A 22,340-nucleotide genomic window follows, 5' to 3' on the forward strand; every position below is an offset into this window, starting at 1 on the left:
GCCGCTCTCCCCAGGAACCTCATGCAAAGGCTTTCCAATTACCTCCAGGAGAGCTTCGTGGAGATGTCCCATGAGGATTTCAGCTCTATCCCCGGACATATAGACCTTATTTTCCAGTAGCTGCACTGGCAAGGACAAAAATGTAGAGCGCCTAGGGCAAACTAATCATGAAAAACCCCATTGTTAATATTCCTGTTCTGTTCAAAATAAATGTTTACATGTTTAATACACTTACCGACTGATCCTTCCCCTGATTCAGGGTCCGGGTTAACGCCTGGGGACGGTTGGTAGGGGAATCTCTGTGAGGGTGATGAAGAGATCCTGGCTGTCGGGGAAATCAGCGTTGTAAGCGCTGTCGACTGCCTCATCCTCCTCATCTCCTTCCTCATCTTCCCCGTCCGCTAACATCTCCGAGGAAGCGGCCGTCGACAATATCCCATCCTCATAGTCCACGGTCAGTGGTGGGGTAGTGGTGGCGGCCGCACCTAGAATGGAATGCAGTTCCTCGTAGAAACAGCATGTCTGGGGCTGGGATCTGGAGCGTCTGTTTGCCTCTTTGGTCTTCTGGTACCCTTGTCTCAGCTCCTTGATTTTCACGCGGCACTGCGTTGCATCCCGGCTGTATCCTCTCTCTGTCATGGCTTTTGAGATCTTCTCGTAGATCTTTGCATTCCGTCTTTTCGATCGCAGCTCCGAAAGCACGGACTCATCGCCCCACACAGCGATCAGATCCAAGACTTCCAGATCAGTCCATGCTGGGGCCCTCTTTCTATTCTGAGATTGCATGGTCACCTCTGCTGGAGAGCTCTGCATCGTTGCCAGTGCTGCTGAGCTCGCCACGATGTCCAAACAGGAAATGAGATTCAAACTGCCCAGACAGGAAAAGGAATTCAAATTTTCCCGGGGCATTTCCTGTGTGGCTGGTCAGAGCATCCGAGCTCGGACTGCTGTCCAGAGTGTCAACAGAGTGGTGCACTGTGGGATAGGTCCCGGAGCTATTAGCGTCGAATTCCATCCACACCTACCCTAATTCGACATGGCCATGTTGAATTTAGTGCTACTCCCCTCGTCGGGGAGGTGTACAGAAATCGAATTTAAGAGACCTCTATGTCGAACTAAATAGCTTCATTGTGTGGACGGGTGCAGGGTTAATTCGATTTAACGCTGCTAAATTCGACATAACCTCCTAGTGTAGACCAGGCCTAAGTGAAACCAGAGACTTAGCAACCATATATATATATATATATATATATATATATTAGAAACCTTGCACAGCTCATGAACTTTCCAGGAGATCTTGAAGGAATTAGTCTCTGAAGTAGTAAGGACCCGATCTAATGTCCACTGAAGTATATTGGAGTTTGTCAATAGATCAGGCCCTAAATTCATTAGCCCAAACGTATGGGAATGGTGGATGGAAAGGCTGTTTTATGTGTGGCAGGACTGGGTGTTGATGATGGAGGAAGTATAGAAGGGGCAAAATTCCTTGCTCTGCTACTGTATCAGCAAGGCCCATTTCTTTTTTAACCAACATTTTCCTACATTTTACAAAACCTATTTGGTTTTTACCAATTGTCACCCAAATTTTAGACCACTCAAGTACATGAAAATACTGAGTACTTTAAAACAAATCCAATACATTGATGTGTTTGTTAATAATCAACTAGTGTAAATGTGAGACTGTCTGTTAAAATAAAGCCTGATGGAAGGTAGGGGTGTGTGTGTGTGTGTGTGTTTGTGTTTGTGTTTGGTGTGTGTGCATTATTGTCAATCCCATGCCCATCACATTACCAGCTTTACAGATAGTGTGGATAGTTATCAACATTCAAAGCAAATACAAGTTAGTGAACTATTTTTCTTGCTAAAGTGGGACAAAAATGAAAAACTGTCCAATTACATTTCAGAATATGAATATTTAAAAAAAAAACAGTACAAGAGTAAGGTTGAATGTTTGCACTGCAAGTGTGCCATGGAAGTGGACACCTGGGCTGACTGGATTAAAGAACATTTGGAAAGCAAATTATATTTGAGGCTGAAAGAAGATAATAAAAATAAAAGCAAACATACATTGGAAGCAACATCCACACAGCACAGCAGAAAAACAGAGCTCTGCATTATGTGGTAAATTGATTTTACCATGTCTTATGCTTTTCACGACTTGCTGATGGTCCTTTGGGGGATTTTGTACTGAATTTTTGCCTGGCTGCAAAATCCCCGACAAAGTCAATCAACCTGTCCAAGAAATACTTAGAGGAGAATGATGTTGCCCTGAACAACAAAATTTAAGTGAGACTGGCCAGGAATGGTTAGGTGTTTATTTGTTTGTTTTTTTGGACAAATCATCAATGGATTGACCTGCAGTGGCAATTTTTGTTGTTTTTTTGGCTTTTTTGTGGAAAAGCCTGTACTTATTTTGGGAGATTTGGAGATAGTAATTTTAGCAAATAGTCACACAGTTGCATCCTGTGTCAGTAAATCTATGTGAAGATGAACTTACCTGGTAGGATGTGGCATCAGTGAATTCTGACTTAGCCGCTTACTGCACAAAGTTCACACAGAATGTAATGCTGAATGAAAAATCTGAATTACTTTGTCTTGCCCAGCTCATCTAATGCACATTGCAATGGGTATTCTAGAAATGGCTAATTTAAAGACATTCATAACTGAATATGAGGTTTTCAAGCATTCCAGGAAAATGAAAAACATCTTCTGTGATGTCTGTGAAGAGATCAAATTGGAATGCAGTCTTACACTTCTTGTTGTACCGACAAGATGGTTTAGTCTGTCCTTAGCTGCACAAAATTGTCAGAAGGTCTGGGGTGTCCTAATGCACCTTCTAGATCATAAAGAGTTCAGCAGCACAAAAGCTGAAATGCTGATCAATAAAGCAGCTACTGAAACTAGGTAAATCCTTTGCACAAAACTTGAATTTCTGATTGAAACCCTTCGGCCATTGTATGAAGCGCAGAAAAATCTTGGAATCCTGTTCTATAACAGACCTTGTATTGTCTAACACAGAGATATATGTCATTCTGGTCAACAAGGTCTCTGCAGTATTTTGTCACAAAAAAACCTGGGGAGATTCCGGAACAAAAGCCCAAATCTTTTCATACCCATTTTGCCAGTCAGTGAGCAGTATATACTTGGAAAGTTTTTCCAAAGTTTTCACAAAGAGCTGTCAAAGAAGTGGGAAGCTATTGTCTCTCATAATATGTCCCCTGAAACTTTTAACAGTGAATCATAGTTCTGAAAAGTCACTGTGTTTGTTTGACCTCAATTGCAAAAGAGTGGCCTGTACTAAAGAAGCTTTAAAGATTACTCGTGTATAATTTTCCTCTTTGTGACTCCTAATGAAGAAAGGGCACAAAGTGAATTCCATCTGTATACGGTAATGTCTCCACCAGACAGTGGCAACATCACTCCATTTGAATTTTGGAAAATCCACTGCACCGACTTTCAAAATTTGAGCCTACTTTTCGCATCCTCAGTGTCCCACCTAACTCAGCTAACTCAGAGAGACTCTTTTTAAAATTTGTCTGACTCCAAGGATGCAGGAGAACAAGCTTTGGAACAGACAGTTTGAAAAAACTGCTGTAAGCCTTTGCTACCTAGGACTTCTGGATTTTATACAAAGCCCCTTATATTAAACATAAGTTAAAAAGAGAAGTATTCTTTTTAATAAACCATATACTGAACCACATTAACTTCTGTTTGTTACAATATCTTGAGGCTCCAGTTGGTTCGGGTACGCATCTATGTATTATGCAGCTAAATATAGCATATGAAACAAACCATCATGGCATTAAACAGCTTTTACTCTCAACATTCTGACTTCTCTATTTGTTGCTTTTTTTAATGTCCTTCCTGTCCCCTGATATTTACCCAGAAAACTGATTTCACACCAATTTTCAGCCATTTTTTAAATGTTTGTAACATACATTGATAATTCACAGGATTTTTTCAGCTAAATAAAAACAAAGGGACTTGTATATCAGTCCAATCCATTGTAAAATCAGCCAGACATGAGTAATTTCTAGTCTGTCGGACTATGTGCAAATGTCAAAAAGGTTTTCCAAACCTAACAGACTATTCTGACATTTCTAACTAGACAATGAATAACTTCAAAAACATATATCCTGATTCTAGATTTTGCTAAACGCTCATGAATAAACCCATTTTTTAGGCCATAATATTGAGACATGGTACTTCAAAAAGTGTTCAGAGTATTTGCTGTATATTATTTATCCCATCATTTTTCAGCTCTCCTCTCTTAGAAATTGCTTGTCTAATTTACCTCAGAGTTGGTCAAACATTTCTGTGGTGCACAGAAATGGCTCAGTCAAAGTTAGAAACAGAACTTTCTTGAGGTACAAAGTGGGGTTCTGGTCATAACTGGACTGTGAAAAGGTGGCTTCATTGCTCTGACAAGTAACTGGAGCTACAGGGTTTTGTTTAAAATTAAGGGACTTCAAAACCCTCCAGTTCTGTAGACTGAAACTTTGGGTTTTTGAAGGTAGCCTAGGTTTCCTAGCATACAAATTCCTGCCCTCATTTTAGTAATATTCGGATAGTACACAGGAACATCAGCCAGCAAAGATTACAAAATACTCTTGGAAGAACATTAATTTTAATTAAGTTCATCTTGCTCCACAGGGAAAGATAAAGGAATTTTAATTTCCCCCAATGTTCCTATATTGTATTTATAACTAGATTCAAATTTAATGAATCTCTTTAAGTTATTTCTGTGTATACCTAAATGGGTTCACCTGTCGCCTGCCTAGGTATATTCCAATTGCAAGATTAATCCAGGTAACAGCCTGATTACAGTGGCATCAGATGATATATCTAGTTTGTCTTTAATATAATACAACAAAATCAAAAATTTCAGGGATTGTAGTTTGTGGTCTATAATGGTTGTATCATCTGCATGCTTCAACTTCTTAAACTCCTTCTCACCTCCCCTTTTAATCCCTTTGATTTTATTATTTAACGTCACTATTGCTAAGGGCTTTATGCAAAAATTAAAGGAGAGAAGGGCATTCCTGTCATGTTCCTTTTAAATAATTGCATTATAGACTCTGGTATGGCCTCAATATCCATTTACCAAATTTCTTTCAAATGTCAAACTTTTACCTAGTGTTACAGAAAGAAATCCAAGTATTTTTCACTAATGATGAAAGATATATCTTTCATCAATTATGTTCTATTTAAGAGCCCACCTATGACTCTGTGAAGAAGTTGGTGCTGAATTAGTAACATCAAAGACATTTCCATGACAATGTTTTATGTGTCAGAAATTCAGGATTCACTACAGGCTCCAGAGCAGAAAAGAGGATTGAGGTGAAAATTACTTATATTGACACAAATACCTTCATTAACTATTGGGGGGAAATGCAGGATGATACTGGTTACGTCTCATAAATTCATTTGCTTTTTGCATGAAGTTTGTCCCAGTGTAAAAGTTTTTTTTCAGTACACTGATTCACTGGTTTGTGGGATCCACAGTGAAAGTAAAAAAGGAGAATAAGGGAGTGGACTGTCTATCACACAGTTCTTTCTCCAATGTGGGAGATTCCTAGGGGTTAAAAAAAGGCTGACTGTCCAGTTCATTCATATATTTTTATATATACTATATATAAAAAGTTCTTATGTGTACTTAACATTTTTATGGGTTTCAGCTTGGTATGTTAAACCAGATTGTGACAGTAATTATTGGTCCATATTGGAGAACTGTGTATAGCTTAAGGTATCTCCAGGATGCTGTGTACCTCAGGAAGACACAGTGAGTGCCCCTAGCATTGAGAACACAGCTGTTTTGCCACCTATTAGGAGGGTGTAGTAAGGACTCCCCTTCAGGGCTGGCCAGCTCTTAGCAGATGTAAGAGGAGGGCCATGTCACAGACTTCTCCTTGTTCCTCCCTCTCTGTTCAGATACTTTGTATCCCAAGTTGTGCTAGCAAGGTACTCAGGAGTGGGCAGTGATGGCAGTTATGGCTGGGATTGTATTTGTGGGGAGAAGGACATGCCCTCCCACCTGTTTCCCTGAATATATCCAAGAGAACTCAATGCCAAGAAATAATGTAATTGTAATGAAGAAGATGGTTCCTTTTCCAACATCTAAATGGGAATCAAACAGGAAAAAACGTTTTAACATTACTGCTCTCTTACATACAGTGCAACTCCTCCACCTTTTCTCTCCCGCCAGTCCTTCCTTAACAGTTTATACCCATCCATGACAGTGCACCAGTCATGTGAGTTATCCCATCAAGTCTCGGTTATTCCAATCACATCACAGTTCCCCGACTGTGCCAGGACTTCAATTCTTCCTGCTCATTTCCCAGGCTTCTTGAATTTGTGTACAGGCACCTAAGATTACTAGCCGATTGTCCTCCTTTCTCAGTATGAATCAGGAGGCCTCCCCTGTTGCACCCTCCTTCTTGTGTTTCCTCCTGGTATCCCACTTACCTCTTGGCTTAGGTCACCATCCCCCAGTGAACCTAGTTTAAAGCCCTCCTCACTAGGTTAGCAAGACTGTGAAGATGCTCTTCCCTCTCTTTGTTAGGTGGATCCCCTCTCTTCCTAGCAATCCTTCTTCCTGGAACAATATCCCCTGGATGAAGAATCCAAAGCCCTCTCTCTGATACCACCTACGTAACCACATATTTATCTCCACGATTCAATGGTCCCTACCAGGGCCTTTTCCTTCAACAGGGAGGATGGACGAGAACACGACTTGCGCCTCAAACTCCTTTATCCTTCTTCCCAGAGCCACGTAGTCTGCAGTGATCCACTCAAGGTCATTCTTGGCAGTATCATTGGTGCCCGCGTGGAGAAGTAAGAAGGGGCTTGTTCAATCTCGGCAGACAGGCCATCACATCCTGATCATATCAAGGGATGCATCGGCAACAAAATTCTAGCTCCAGGCAAGCAGCACACTTCTCATGTCTCCCAGTCTGGATGGCAGATGGATGACTCCGTCCCCCGTAGAAGGGAGTCCCTGACCACCACCACCTGTCTCCTTCTCTTGGGAGTGATGGTCGTGGAACCCCCATCCCTAGGACAATGCATCCCATGCCTTCCAGTTGATGGGGTCTCCTTCTGATCCCTTCCCTCAGAAAATTCTACCAAATCATTCTCCAACTGTGCAGAGAGCCTAAAAGTGGTTTCTTACCTCTATCTGCATTAGGGGTACATGGGTTTTCCTCTTTCTTCTTCTGGAGATCATATGCTGCCAATTTTCTTCCCTGTTCTGCACTGCCCTCTCTGATTCTTCAGCATGCTGTGCCTTCAGTACCAAATGCTGACTTCTAATCAGAAAGTCTTCATTTTCTCTGATTCAATGCAGGGTTGATACTTGGGTCTCTAGTCCTTTAACCTTCTCTTCCAATATGGAGACCAGCTTGCACTTCGCACAGATGAAGTTGCTTCTATCCTTTGGGAGAAAGACAAACATGGCCCATCCTGTGCAGGTTACAACAGCTGATCGCTCACTATCCATAATGTCTTCCTTCTAAGAGCCTCTTCAGATGGTGTACTTACTGCTCACAGAAGCCCGAAAGGCAAAAACACTCTGTGGGAACTCCCCCCAGGTGAACTTCCAGGCAAACTCCCTCTGTTTGCCAGTCCTCGGTTGTATCTGGCTACCTTTTTATAAGGCTGCTGGCTCAAAGCAGTTGGCCTGGCTCAAAGCCTTCCCTCCAATCAACCACTCAAGGCCCACCTGGAACAAAGTACTCCCAATTCACACTTTTCGAGCAAACAACCACATGCCAAACAGTCACACTTAAGAGTTTCTACCCTAGGTTTTCATTTACAATCAGAGCACTAACCTGAGGAACAGAAAGCATGTGATAATCAAGTTAGTTATTCTCCTAAGTGAGAAAAGAAAACAAAAACCCTTTGGATGAGAATGCAAAGACCTCTGAGATAGCTACTCAATTTCAGTAAGCTGCTGAATCTAAAGATTTAGTTCAGCAGGCAAAGGTAGACATGATAATAGCCTCTCTTGATAAGGATATGGTTATTCTGGGTGAGAAGGGTCTCTTTCGAAAAATTGACTAGCCAGCAGAGTAAAGGGCTCTTTAAAGATACATTTTGAAGCTTCAGATGAGTATTACAACCTCTTTTGCCAGAGAGGCAGTTGCCTGTGCTAATGATCTTCAAAGGTCCATAGGGGACATGAAAATAAAATCAGTGCTGAGAAAAATATCCATAGCAGCTGCTTTTGTTGCTGATGCATCCCTTGGTATGATCATATTCTCTGCTCAAATGGTTGCTCTGAACACAGTGTCTCAGATAGTTATGGCTCCGCAACTGGAAAGAAAATAGACAAGCCAAGCAAGCTCTTTGGCAGGGAAATACATAAGATTGTTGTAGGGTCCAGTGAAAGACAAAACACACTTACTGTTTTAGAAACTAGGTCAAAATAATTTCAGACCTTTCTACAGACCGAGTACCATTTTAGGATTAAAAATCACTGGAAACACAATCCAGAAGAGCTTTTTATGATAAAGGAACGCTCTGTGCCAGAAGAAAAAGGCGATGGGGTATGCAAGATTGAAGTACAGCTACAATTCATCATTCAAGTAAAATAAGTTCAACTGTGACTTTCTTAGTCATTTCCCCATCTTCTCAACAATGATGAGGAGTTAGTGGGGAGGAGATGATCCCTCTTTCTAGAAAAGAGTGACCACAAGCAGCTGTTTTTTAAATTTATTTTCTTAATTTTCTTTTTAGTTAGAATAACAAAAGAACCCATAATCAAGCTCCTCGTGACTTACAATCATTTAAATTCACAAACTAAATATGCAGTTCAGTCAACTCACCCTTCATGCCAAAGCAGCAGCTCATAATCAAATGCTAACTACCCTGTACCTTAATACTTCTTCAAAAGCTGGATGAGACAAACGGACCCTGCAGTATGCCCTGGAAGTTGCAAATTCAGGCTGTATTGTACCAGGGGTTGAATGAGAACAGAGAATGTCCTGCCTACTCTCTATTGTATCAACTCTATTATATCAAGAAAGGATCTAGCATCAGTGGCTCAGCTGAGTGTAACTGTGATAGTGTTTCACAGGAAAAGAGGTGGTCTCTTAGGTAGGCTCATCCCAGGTAATTTAAAGCTTATTAGGTCAAAACCTGATCTTGCCATATGCACAATCAAGGTTTTAGACCAAATAGGTTCATATAAGTTCAGATAAATTGCAGGACAGGATGGCTCTTGGAATTGGTTATTTGATACAAAAATTTTACTTAAGTCACAGTTCTGGGTTAGGTTGTTAATAGAGCTGTGCAGAGGATGGACATTCTGGTTCATGAAGGATTTCAAAATTTGGCTTACTTCAGAATCAGAACAAAACTGAATTTCTGAAGTTAATTTTTTTATTTTTTTATGTTATATTATAAAGTTAGAAAACAAAAACAAAAGCCATTTCAAAACAAAAAATCAAAATGTTTCATTCCAAAAAATGTTAAAATTGGATGTTTCAACATAATTGAAACTTTTCCCACCAGTTTTCTTCTGAAATAAAATCTGGTATAATTGACCCAATTTAATGAAGTTTCTATTTCAATGGAACTGAATATTCCAACAGAATATGGTTTTGTCAGTTTCTTCAACCAGCTCTACTTGTTAATGTATCATCTCATGGCTGTTCAATGTAATAGATAAATACAACAATAATCTCAGGCCATTGTCTATATCACTGTCAAACTTGTTAGCAAGCACTGCTCCGTATAGACTTTAGTGGTCTGCATTGAAAGTTCCCTAGTGCACTTTAATGTAATACTGTTTGAAATCACAAACCAATACCTTTAAAAACAGAATTTTTAGCTAAAATGCAAGCATGCTTATCTAAATCAAATCAGTCCAAACCATACCTCTGAACTTTAGAGGTGCTGTTCAAACGGATCCATAAACTCACATTTTGAGTAGGATTATGACGTTTGTTTTAAATTTTCCATTATAAATCTAATTTTAAAAATATGCATGACTGGCTTCCTGTAGCAATATTCTTTGTGCCATATCTGAATGTGGTGTCCTTGATCCATTTATTTATGCCAAATTTTGTGGATTTAAAATAACATACAGCACACCCTTGCTATAATTCCCTTCATTATAATTAACGTTTAGCTATGATGAACACAGACCCTGGATCCCAACTACAGTACTGTACTGTTTAAAAAAAAAAAAAAAAAGGAGGGGGGGGGAGGATGTTGCATATGGGTGCACAGTTTTTATCCAGCCTGCCATGTGGCTAAGAGCTGAGCTGACACTCTGGACCCACTCCACTGGCAGGAGCCAACAGGCCTCATTGTGATTGTTTTTTTTTTTTGCTATAACGTACCCCTGGCTATAATGAACAAATGGCCTGGATCCCAATAGGTTTGTTATAGCGAGGGTGTATTGCATGTCTTTTTTTTAAAATTTATTTCCCTCCCCTGTTATATGAAAAGCCCATGTAAACAATTGGACAAACTAAGTAGTGGAAATAGTGGAACTGATCCTACACAAGGTCATGTCAAATGCACAAAGCTAACAAGCTATAAAAAGAAAATCCTCTCTAATCTCAGGCACTATTTGTAATAAGTGTAGGGAAAATAATTCATTGTGATTGTTAACTTGGTGATGTCCTCTGTAACCTTTCTACACTTCTGTTTTCATCAGTCCGGAAATAGGAATAACACTTACTCCTCCAAAGGCTTAATATCATTTATAATCTTACTTTACAAACACCTAAGGGTATTGTATGAAGACTACATGGATTTTGTTACATGGTAAAGGTTAAGATAAAATGCAACATTTTTATTATTTTTAGTTCATAAATTGTATCATCCAAACGTGATCCTCAGAGAATAAAACCTGATTTCTAGAGCATGATTTCATATCTGATCTCTAAAAATAGAGGCTGTGCAGTAAGATTTTCATTTTTAAGATTTTTGTTCTTTGAATATATTTACATGAATTTTGATGTAAAATAAGAATATAATGTTTTGGCAAGACCCTATCATCATATGTCTGGGGTTATTTTTACAGTTCTAACTGAATTCTACCTCTACATCTTTTTTTTTCTCTCATTTGTTTGTCTTATACATGTTTACCAGGATAGCCCATTGGTCTTACAGTCTGACAGGAACGTAACAGTGAATGCAAGAAATCACATGGGACAGTTAACTGGACAACTGACTGTAGGTGAGTGTTCTTCTTTAAAGAAGATTATATGTATTATTTAAGTCTCATGAATAATATTTTTATTCAGTGATGTAAAATATTTATTGCAAAAGCTCTGATAATCATACTGAAGAATAACATGTTGGACCTGATTCAACACTCATTGGAGTCAATGGAAAGTAGAGCCAGTATAAAAAAAAAAAGAGAGAGAAAAAATGACTTTTTCATTCATCAAAATATTTTTTTTTCTTTTCTTTTTTTTTGTCACAAACAAATATTTCAGCAGACGGTTTTGCACAAAATGAAATTTTTCTGGCTTCTTTCAATTTTTTTCATGGAAAGTAATTATCAGTTTTCTAGCAGAAAAACGTCCATCTCTTCAATGAGCATTGAATTGGTCCCCCTAGCCTGGATCCTGAATTCAGTCCTAGACAGATTGGATTGCACAATCCGAGTAACAGAATGCAGGGCCACCCAGAGGATTCAGGGGGCCTGGGGCAAAGCAATTTCGGGGGCCCCTTCCATAAAAAAAAGTTGAAATACTATAGTAACGTGTATTTGGAAATGTAAAAAATAACCAGTGAAATACATTCAAAAATTAATTTTTAATAATTTGAAAATACACTAAATACATTATTTAAAAACATTAAATGCTTTAATGGCATGTATACATTTGCAATTACATATGGGCTGTCACTGGGTGATGATGATGGTTGGTGCCAATGGGCTGTCGCTGCCTGGGGGTGGCGCTACTGTTGCCCAGAGCTGGGTGGGGAGCTGGGCTCTGGGTCAGGGGGTGCCCAGCTCAGAGGGGCTGGGCTCGGAGCTGGGGGTCAGGGCTGGAGGGCGGGATGGGGTTGGGGGGTGCCTGGCTCAGAGGGGCTGGGCTCGGAGCTGGGGGGTCAGGGCTGTGTGGGGATGGGGTCGGGGGGTGTCCAGTTCAGAGGGGGCTGGGCTCGGAAGTGGGGGTCAGGGCTGTGGGGGGGAGGGGGGAGAGAGGGTGCCCGGTTCAGAGGGGCTGGGCTCGGAGCTGGGGGTCAGGGCAGTGGGGGATGGGGTCAGGGAGTGCCTGGCTCAGAGGGGCTGGGCTCAGAGCTGGGGGTCGGGGTGTGCCCGGCTCAGAGGGGCTTACCATGCTGCCTCCCCCCTCTCCCAGAGCCTCAGCAAGCCGTGTCCAGGAGCTCCTTCCGCTTGGCCCACTGGAGCTAGCAGCCCCGCCCCCTTACCACGCAGCTCCAAGCGGGAGGACCTCAGGCCCCGCCCAAACCACGCTGCTGCAGCGCTGTCCAGGGCTGCTCCTGGACGCGGCGTGCTGAGGTGCCGGGGGATGGGGGAAGGTGAAGGCGGGGCTGGGGCCGGGCCTCTGACATTCTCGTGGGGACCCCTGCGGGGCCCGGGGCCTGGGGAAAATTGCCCCACTTGCCCCCCCCCCCCCTTGGCAGAATGTAAATAGTGTAAACCTATTTGAAATTCTTTCTCAGATAGCAAAATGTTGTCTGTGTTGTCAGTACATAATTGTACTGTAAACATATTTCCAGTCATTAATGAAAATGTATTTGATATATCTTTATTTTACAATTGAAGTACAAAATATAAGAGCTAAAAATTCCAAATGAAATTAAAATTCAAAGTGGTCTAATGTTACTAACTTCCTAATATAACTAATGTGGTACATTTTATTTTGATTTCCTTTTACTTTATCCTGCTTTTATTAAGTCTACTATTTTCTAAAATTTAACTATATCGTAAGTATGATTTACTAAACGTTAAAGCATATCTCTATTACTAATAAGGCTGTATATTTTAGTGGCGAGCACAGGACTCTCATTCATGGCCTTGAGAGTACTGATGAAAAAGATCGATACTGAGGTACCCTTTAAAATAATTAAATGTCCCAGATAGAGGATATATTACAGGGGTGGGCAAACAACGGCCCATGGGCCAGATCCGGCCCATCAGGGCTTTGGATCTGGCCCGCAGGATTGCCACCCCCGTGGTGCTGTGCCGCTCCCGGAAGCATCCGGCACCATGTCTGGCCTGGGGGGGGCAAGAGGGCTCTGTGCACTGCCCTCGCCTGCAGGCACTGCCCCCCCCCCCACCAGCTCCCATTGCCTGGGAACAGGGAACCGCAGCCAATTGGAACTTCAGTGGAGATACCCGCAGGAGGGCAGCACGCGGCGCACTCTGCTCCCCGCCCCCTCCTGCTGTTTCCAGGAGCAGCATGGGGCCAGGGCAGGCATGGAGCCTGCCTCAGCCCCACTGCACGCTGCTGCCACCCCGGGAGCCACTCCAAGTAAGTGGCGTCGGGCCGGAGCCCACACCCCAAACCCCTCCTGCATCCCACACCCCAACCCCCTGTCCTAAGCCCCCTGCCACACCCCAACCCCCTGCCCTGAGCCCTCTCGTACACCCTGCACACCTCCTGTGCCCCAACCCCTTGCCCTGAGCCCCTTCCTGCACACCGCACCCCCTCCCACACCCTGCACTCCCTCCCGCACCCCAACCCCTTGCCCCAGCCCTACATTCATGGCCCTGCATGCAATTTCCCCACCCAGATGTGGCCCGCGGGCCAAAAAGTTTGCCCACTCCTGATATATTAGAAGGAAAGTAAATGTATACTGGCTGGGAAACCAAAAGTTTATTGGTTTTCCTTTAACAATAGTTCTGACTTTTTTGATATTGTTGCCTTAAAAATCTCTTGATCTTGTCTATCACAAATCTTGCCATGGGGAGGGTAGAAGAAAAACAAAAACCTCTACACTCTGTTAGTAATTGCTATATAGTGTTAGTGTTGTTATTAACAGTTTTAATAGATTGTTCTACTATACAGGATGCTGTAGTAAAAAGTTTTTCATGAAAGTAATATTTCTGTCTAGGGTTTATATCATTGATGTTATCATAAAATATTGCTGTCATCTTGTCTATGTAGTAAACCTTTTGGATAAAAGAATCTTGTGTTCCCCAGGAAAAGGATATTAAAAAGGGATTTTTTAAATAAAGAACTCTTCTGTCTCATGTTATGAAACCTAAGGTGTATTCAACCTGGAGAATCAATATACTATATATTCTATGGGAAAAGAATATGTCCAAATGAATGTTGTCATATTCTTTATAAATTCAAGAAGAAATAACACAAAATACTGAGTAATGTTAAACTATTCAGAATGTTGTATTTATAACTTTATAGAAGTTTTTACTAGAGGTTGGGAATTTTTCAACAAAATATTTTTTGTTGGAACATGCTATTTGTTTAAAACCAAAATTTTTTGCAGAAACATTATCTGCAAATTCTACGATTTTTTATTGCTCAGCTTTATTGCTTATGAGTAAGGCTACGATTTAGTCATGAGTATTTTTAGTAAAAGTCATGGACAGGTCACAGGCAATAAACAAATTCACGGACCATGACCTGTCCATGACTTTTACTAAAAATACCCATGACTAAATCTTAGGGGGGGATGGTACTGGGAGGCAGCGCCTTGGGGGGATGGAGCCAGCAGCACCAGCTGCTGGGGGCCATCAGGCATCAGCTGCTCTGACCACCCTGGGACCACTGCTCAGGCAGTCCCCAGGGCCAGCCACACAGGGACGCCCAAGTAGCTGGCTGCAGAGCTGCTCCAGCAGCAGCCGGTGTGGCTGTCCCCGAAGCCATCTGAGCAGCTGGCCCCAGAACCAGCTGCTTGGGCAGCCCTGGGGTCAGCCACACTGGCTGTTGCAGAAGTCCCGGAAATTCACCAAATCCGTGACTTCTGTGACAGATGTGGAGTCCTACTTATGAAAGCAAAATGCTGCCTCTTTCCCATTTCATTGAAAGCAAAGCACACATTACCTTTCAGTTAGAAGTTTTGCATTCCTAAGAAAACGGTTAAGCTAACATTTCAGAGGTGAAAAAATAGCCATTCAGAAATACAGTTATGTCAGTTTCTTCTCTCCACCCAAAAACATCCATATGTAAGTCCTAACAATTTTTAAAATTAGGAAGGGCATTTTTTATCTTTTTTTTGTTAGATGAAAGATATTATAAAATATCTGCATTTAATAGCTATAATCCTGACTTGACAATTTTGACGGCTCCAGGCACCAGCGCATCAAGTGCGTGCCTGGGGCGGCAAGCCGCAGGGGGCGGCCTGCCAGTCGCTGTGGGGGTGGCAGTCAGGGAGCCTTTGGCGGCATGCCTGCGGGAGGTTCACCGTTCCTGCAGATTCGGCGGCAAGTACGCCGAAGCCGCGGGATCGGCGGACCTCCCGCAGGCATGCCACCGAATCCGCGTTACCAGCGGACCTCCCACAGGTGCGCCGCCGAAAGCCACCTGACTGCTGTGCATCATTTTTACATCTTTTACAAAACTTCAGTATGTTTGTCTCCCAAAGATATTTCCAGTAGATTATCACATTCAGTTTCCACTCTCTTTCCATAGTAGATATTATTTTAGTTTCTGCAAGAAAAGTGGTTAAACATCTCTTGGGATGAAAAGCAGCCATTAGTAAATTATCTCCTCCTTTGGGCAATTCTACATACTACTTTAATATTTGAACTATGCATTTGGTATCCACAAATTTACTTTTAAATAGCACAAAATAATTAATAATGATAATAATCTACCAGTGATTGCCCATTGTATTATACAACAAAACCACAAGATATAGAGAAAAAATTGAAGTGTGGGGTTGTGAGTAAGGAGAAAGTTGGAGTAGTAATGAGGAATGTTTTCATTTATTAGCTTTACTTCAGAATAACAGAACTTCCCCCATACTGCAAAGATATGGGCATGTAATGGAAATGTTTAATGTGTAGTTAGATAAGAAACTTTGATATTCTACTGTTCATGAGCACCAACAGAAAAACGAATATGGGATCCACTCTATGCCGTGGCCTTGACTCTCTCAAATCATCAGCCTTCCACAGAACTCTAAAGCAATCAGTGTTTAATGGGATTTGGAATCTGTGCCTTGAAGAAGGACTCTAACACTTCGCTTTTCTCACAGTGATATTTTTTCATTTTATAAATGATACCTGCTGTTCTCAGTATGCTTCAAGAATAGGTACTAACCTGGACTACTCAGGCATGGAATAGAAAAGTTTTTGGTAAAACAAGTCAACCTCTCATTAAAAAATGAGAATTAAAAAAACAGACTTTATAAACACTAATGCTTATAAGGAAAACCACCTAACATTATGAAAGCCCAATGGTTCTATCTAGTGTTAGGCCATTAACTATCATATGTTGTTTCTGAACAAGGAGAGGACTGAAATTTGTTTTAGGTATTTCATGTGTTGTGATTACTATTTCTGAAGTTCGTTCTTAAGGGAGATGCTCCAGCTTCTAAGCAGTCAGGAGATCTCTCTTCCTGCAGTATGTCTGTTTTGTCTGATGACTGAGAAAAATTATCTACCTTTTTCAGGAGGGAGGGCTAAGAGATGGGGTGGGCAGGGATTTTTTGACAGATATTCATATTCATTAATCAGTAATTCCTGTAAAAGTCTGGTTTCATTTTCCTTTAATTCCTTAGATTGAGCAATGTTGCTCCTATTACACACATTCTTTATGGTCTGCTACTTCATATATTCAAGAATCCTCAGATAGTTTTACAGTTAGTTTCTTTGTAAATTCTAGCTTTCATGACTTACTACTTTTTGCCTTCATGTGGAGTTAAGACTCTTGCTTCAGGCCTGTAGAAACTACACTTGTTTGGGAGTATCTTTCACAGAAACCCATCATCTTTGCTGATTATTCTAAATGACCATGGGAAAAAGATGTGCAAAAGTAACCAGACTTTTTATCAGATACAGATGAGAAGAAATTAAACTGATATCTGTTTTAGCCACTTCGTACTTGCCAGTGCCTGTTGCTTCTAGCAGATGTATTATTAAAACGTTCTGCTTCAGCTGTTATTGTTAAAAGGTGGGGTTTCTGTGACACTCATTTACATCTGCAGCCGTGAATCTGGTACTCTGGTTGGTGATACCATTTTTTGTCAAGTCAATACAACATTGCAAAAGTGTGTGTGTGTGACCTGATCTGCTTAGACACATTGTATTTGAGTTTAATATTATAAATACTTAAATAGCCCTAAAGAAAACATGTGTTGCTGTTTTAGTCATTAATGTGAACACCTGGGAACTCTTTAATTGGTCTACAGCTGGTGCAGATTAAATCAAGAGAGTGGAATGTTCCTAACTATAAGTGTGATTTACATTTTGTCCCATTTATCTTTTTCTCTCTATTTTTTGGTGAAGTCTATGGAGTGAGTAGCCTGATATTTTTCAGAAATGCTGAGCACTAACACCTTTTATTGCTGATAATACAAGTTGTGGATGTTCTTTTATTTATGAACATCAGGCTACAGGATTCAGAGAAATTAATAGTGGCCTAAAATGGAAAATGAATTGAATTGTCAATTCATCCTAAAAGTGGAACAAATAGAAAAGAATGGTGGTTTGTGAACGTTACAAAATCTGAAATGCTCCTGTAAGAGTGTAAGAGGAATGTGGTGCATACAATGTTATTGAGAATCTCAAGAACAAGACTTTTCGTGGCTGATTCTTTACTACCTTACACTTTGTATTTACATGTGTAGAAAACAGGTGTAAAATGCTACCAAATCAGAACAGTAGCATTTTACACCCACTTTACACAGATATAAATGCCTACACAAGGGGCCACACTGTGGATAATCTGGACCCAGATCTTGACATCCAAATTGCTGCACTGGTCAAACTTTAGGAGAATACACACTCTTCATCTGAGATATTTGGAGAAGTGTCCATGCTAGACTAGAAAGGTCTGAAGAGCAGGGCTTAAATTCAGCCAGAGCTATCTGGAGCAGAGCTCCGGTAAATATTGTCAAACCCTCAGAAACCCCGGCAAGCCCCATGGGGCTAATGCCCCAAGCCCCACAGTGCCCCGCGGGTCTCTAGGAAATACTCAATACTTAAATGACAATTTAAGTCCTTCTGAAGATCTTCAAATGGAAGATTAATCTAGCTACCATTTTCTGTTTTAAAGAAAAGAAAAAAGTAAGGTATGATCATTCAGGGAGATGGAAGACTCTGAATAAAACTGTTAATAAATGAGGTACTCAATTCCATGAGAGACTCAGGATGATGAAGTATATTCAGTAGAGGAGGGAAATAAAGTACGTCATGAAGACATTTTGGAGCACATCCCAATCTACAAGGAGTGAAGGTGGAAAGTATAAACAATGGCGACAGGTAGCACTGGAGAATTCAATTATATATATTTAAATATAAAGTCATGGCTCTGAGTCGTTATAATAACAAGGCCATGTCTGTTATCAGTGTGCAGTGCTAGCTGTCTTGATGCTAACACTGAAAAATTAGAAGGAGAGAAAGTCACAGGAACATCAGCTCTCTGTGTTAGTATCACTATGGATTGTGCTAAACAGCCAGGCAAATGGTAGAATCTGAAGAAGCATATGTTGTGTTTGTGCATGTTACTGAAATGATATTTATGTTTTTTGTAATAAAAACCTTGGACAGATAATATGGAGCCTTCATTTTGTGTAATGAAATCCTAATTTTAGTTGAAGGGTCTCTTTAGGAACATTGCAATAATGCAAAGATTACTTTAATGTCAGTGACTGAGCAGCATAGGCAAGTAGGACAGGTGCAGAATAACAATTGGATAAGGGAAAAAAATTTACCTCCAGAAATAATACATTTTTCATCATGTAGTCATTGCATGGGTAACGCTGAAAGATGCATTTTGTTTTAGCCATTTTTTTTAAATGAGTGCCTGATTAGGATCTTAACTTCATATTTAGGCACCTATATCAGTGGCCTAATTTGTAAAAACACTGAGCACTTAGCTGTTCCCATTAATCTCAATGAGAACAGCTGAATGCTCATTGCTTTTGAAAATTAGGCCCCTTATTTAGGTGTCTAAATGGACTTTGGAGCCTAACCTTTAGGCACCCATTTTTTTAAAATATTGGACCTAGACCTATTTCTGAATCCCTTCTGGCTTTATTTAAAACAAACAAACATAAGCAATCTTTTGGTCTAAACATTTTCATGTTTAACTGCAGACCAGAATTTAAAAAAATAATAATTTAATTTGAAAGTTTTAAAGAGCTGAGATTTCAAAATTCAAGGTTCATAGAAGGGAAAAAAAACTTTGTTTCCAACTACAACTTCTAATTAAAAAATGTTCAACCTTTTTAGAAGAGTCGGTAATTCAGAAATGGTTTATATTTATGCCTTTAAACTTTGCTAGCACTTAGTATTGATGTGTAATGCATAAGTACATTTTTGAAATCATAAGACCAAAACCCAAAAGTTCCAATGGCAAAAATCTTCATTAATTCCCAGTAAGAATTAAGAATTTATACATGAAAAATGTCAAGAAATTATCATTCAAGGTGCCCACATAACCTTAACTCTACCCTTTCCTCCATTTACACAAGATTTGCAACACCCATTAATGTCTTCGTACTATCTCTATTAGTTTTCCATGTGTTCCCACCTACCCTACATAAATACACAAAGACTGGGTTTGTCTACACAGGAATTTATTGTTCAGCAAGATAGCATGTGAATTGGCAGGGTACTAGCTACTCTGCATTAACTCCCCATGAGGATGCTCTTTTTAAGTACTAAAAGTACCCTTTGTTTAGTGTACTTTAAAGCGTATTTAATCTAAAGTGCACAAAGACGCTTTTAGTGAGTAGTAAGAGTATCCACCTTGTTGGGATTCCCTCCGAGACTTCTTTCCACTCAGCTTCTCAAGAACTCATTTTGACTCCAGCTTTTGTCACTCAGGTATCTCTATTGGCATACATCAATGCTAAGGTGATCAAATTTATCAATCATCAAGTTAATTTTAAGGTTTAATCCCTTAATGTTTGCAGAATTCCATAGAGAGACCCCAACTCCCAGGCCACCCAATATAGTTGCCACAGAGTCCCTTCTGACTGTACGGTTTCTATAGAGCATCATATTTAAATGATTCTATGGTTGAGGTACGTATTTTGGGCTGGGGTGTTGCATATTATTTATTATTCATTATTCACCACCAAAACAGCTGGGTTCTATTTACCTACAAGCCCACCAATTGGGCCTACTAAAGTAAAATTGTTTTGCCTTAGAAAAAACCCATACTTGTTTATATATCACAATGTTCCATAGTCTTGTTTAAAAGCCCCAGACTCATTTATATGCCACCACCTTCCTGGAATGTATTATAGACCCACAAACTCTCAAATCATACAGCCCTTTCCCCAGTTGTGCATTTTGGCCCACAGATACCACTCGAACACACCCCTGGTAGTTCTCCAACTGCTGCCGATACTACCCCTGTGTCTGAACAAGACAAATTTCCTAGAAAGATAGTTTGATTTTGTTTAGTTCCAGATGGTGGCTTGTATATATTTTTCCCTCCATTCTTATGGTGCAATTGGAGTCTGTTGTACTTCTGAGGTGGCCTTGGGACTGAGGAATCCTCAATTGGAGTGTTTCTAAAACTTGGGACCAATGCCATCCTCCACATCAGAACACACAACGCTGTAAGCTTCCACGACTTCATTGTTGCAAATCTATAAGACAAAAAGGGAAGAAACCATTTCTCACCTCTTTCTTTACTTACTTTCATGAGCTTTGACTTGGCCTCCCTGAACCCAAGTCTGCTCTTCACTTCTCAGGTCTACTAAGCATACGGAGGGGCAAGTCGATCCAATATCACTCATGGAACATACCCTTTCAGAAAGAGTGGTAGGGAGCCTGGATCATGACTATAGATCCTACTTGATGATTGGTCAGGTCTCCTTTGGCATCGAACCACACCTTGGTCTTCTGTGCTTCCACCTCATTAATTGCCACACTCTTCTTTCCATAGTCTTATTAAAAAAAAATTATTTTTCCTAATTTGCACCATGTGAGTTACTCTGGTAACTCTCTGAATCCTTACTTGCTTTGGCTCTTCTGACAAATGCCCTGTCATAGTTATTGCTGCCCAGCTGTTTAGTAACATTTCCTTTACCACCCCCACTATAGTGTTTTTTTTTTATCATGGGTAGTCCCCAGCCATACTGTGAAAGGGGCTCTACAAAAGAGAGCTGTGGTGCAGGGGTCTGGCAGCCCTATTGGGAAGCTCACTGGGCTCCCCCCTCCGGCAGAGCTTTTAATCTCTTCACTTCTTACTCCAATTTCTTTTTGTTAAGCTGCCAGAAAGGGGACTTGGGCTCAGTGTGGCAATGCCTAATGTTAGGCACCCTGCCACCTGAATCAGAGCCCTGAGTTAAGCACCCAGGCTCCCTATACAATGCATGGAGAGAGTTAGGAGCTGTGGCCTAAGCCGCATCCTCAAGCGCCTTAGGTGCCTATCTTCACTCAGGATTCACAGCTGTGAACCTCTCCTAGAGTTAGGTGCCTAGGTCCTTTCTCACAAGAAAACAAGGTATAACTTTTATATCTTATAATGTTTAGACCTGTGGTTGTAGCACTCACCTAGGATATGGGTGACCTGGGCTCAGTTCCTCCCACTACTTGATGTGGAGAGAATCTGAATCCATGTCTCAGGAGAATATCCTAACCACTGAGCTATGGGATATTCTGAAGTGGATCTCTCAATGTCTCATGTTGAAACCACTCCACTTTGGGTAAATAATTAAAAAGCTATTGGACCAGGGACTTGAACTGGAGTGAGTGCCCTAACCACTAGGATATAGATTCATTCTCATTATTACTCTGGCCCAATGAGTATTTAATTATTTATACAATATAGAATGGCTTCAAAGGGAGAGATTCAATTGAGAGATGGGGGGAGTGTGGGTTCAAATCCCTGCTCCATAACAAGCAAAGGTGGGAATTGAACCCAGATCTCCCACATTCTTCGTGAGTGCTATAAGGACGGGGCTAAAAAGGGAAGCAGGCACCACCATCATCTCCTACAATAGTGATTTTTTTTGTACATGGCCTAAGCTGTTAGGTAGCCTCTGAGAATGCCCATCACATCAGGCCCCATAGGCAGCATTGAGAAGTTTCTCTAGACTCAACTTTCAACTACTTGTTGATTTTAAAGTAATATCTAGGCAGCTAAGATTAAACTTGTTAGCAAAATATTATACATATACAGTTATTTACAGAAATTTTTACTCAGGAATATACTTTCTAAGAAGCATCTAGCTTAAGATAACCAACTCATCATTGAGAT

At 40.8% G+C, this 22,340-nt stretch overlaps 1 protein-coding gene across 3 annotated transcripts in view; it reads left to right on the top strand.

Moving 5' to 3' along the window:
* SGCZ (sarcoglycan zeta) overlaps positions 1–22,340 on the top strand; it is a 410,351-nt gene that overhangs the window by 278,667 nt on the left and 109,344 nt on the right. For all 3 annotated transcript variants that reach the window (XM_065405277.1, XM_065405276.1, XM_065405275.1), the window contains one exon: positions 11,104–11,191. In XM_065405277.1, the coding sequence (XP_065261349.1) occupies positions 11,104–11,191 (88 nt within the window). The remainder of the gene's footprint in view (positions 1–11,103; positions 11,192–22,340) is intronic.

The sequence above is a fragment of the Emys orbicularis genome, chromosome 5 (assembly GCF_028017835.1).
Source record: "Emys orbicularis isolate rEmyOrb1 chromosome 5, rEmyOrb1.hap1, whole genome shotgun sequence".
In the NCBI taxonomy this organism is placed as follows: domain Eukaryota; kingdom Metazoa; phylum Chordata; order Testudines; family Emydidae; genus Emys; species Emys orbicularis.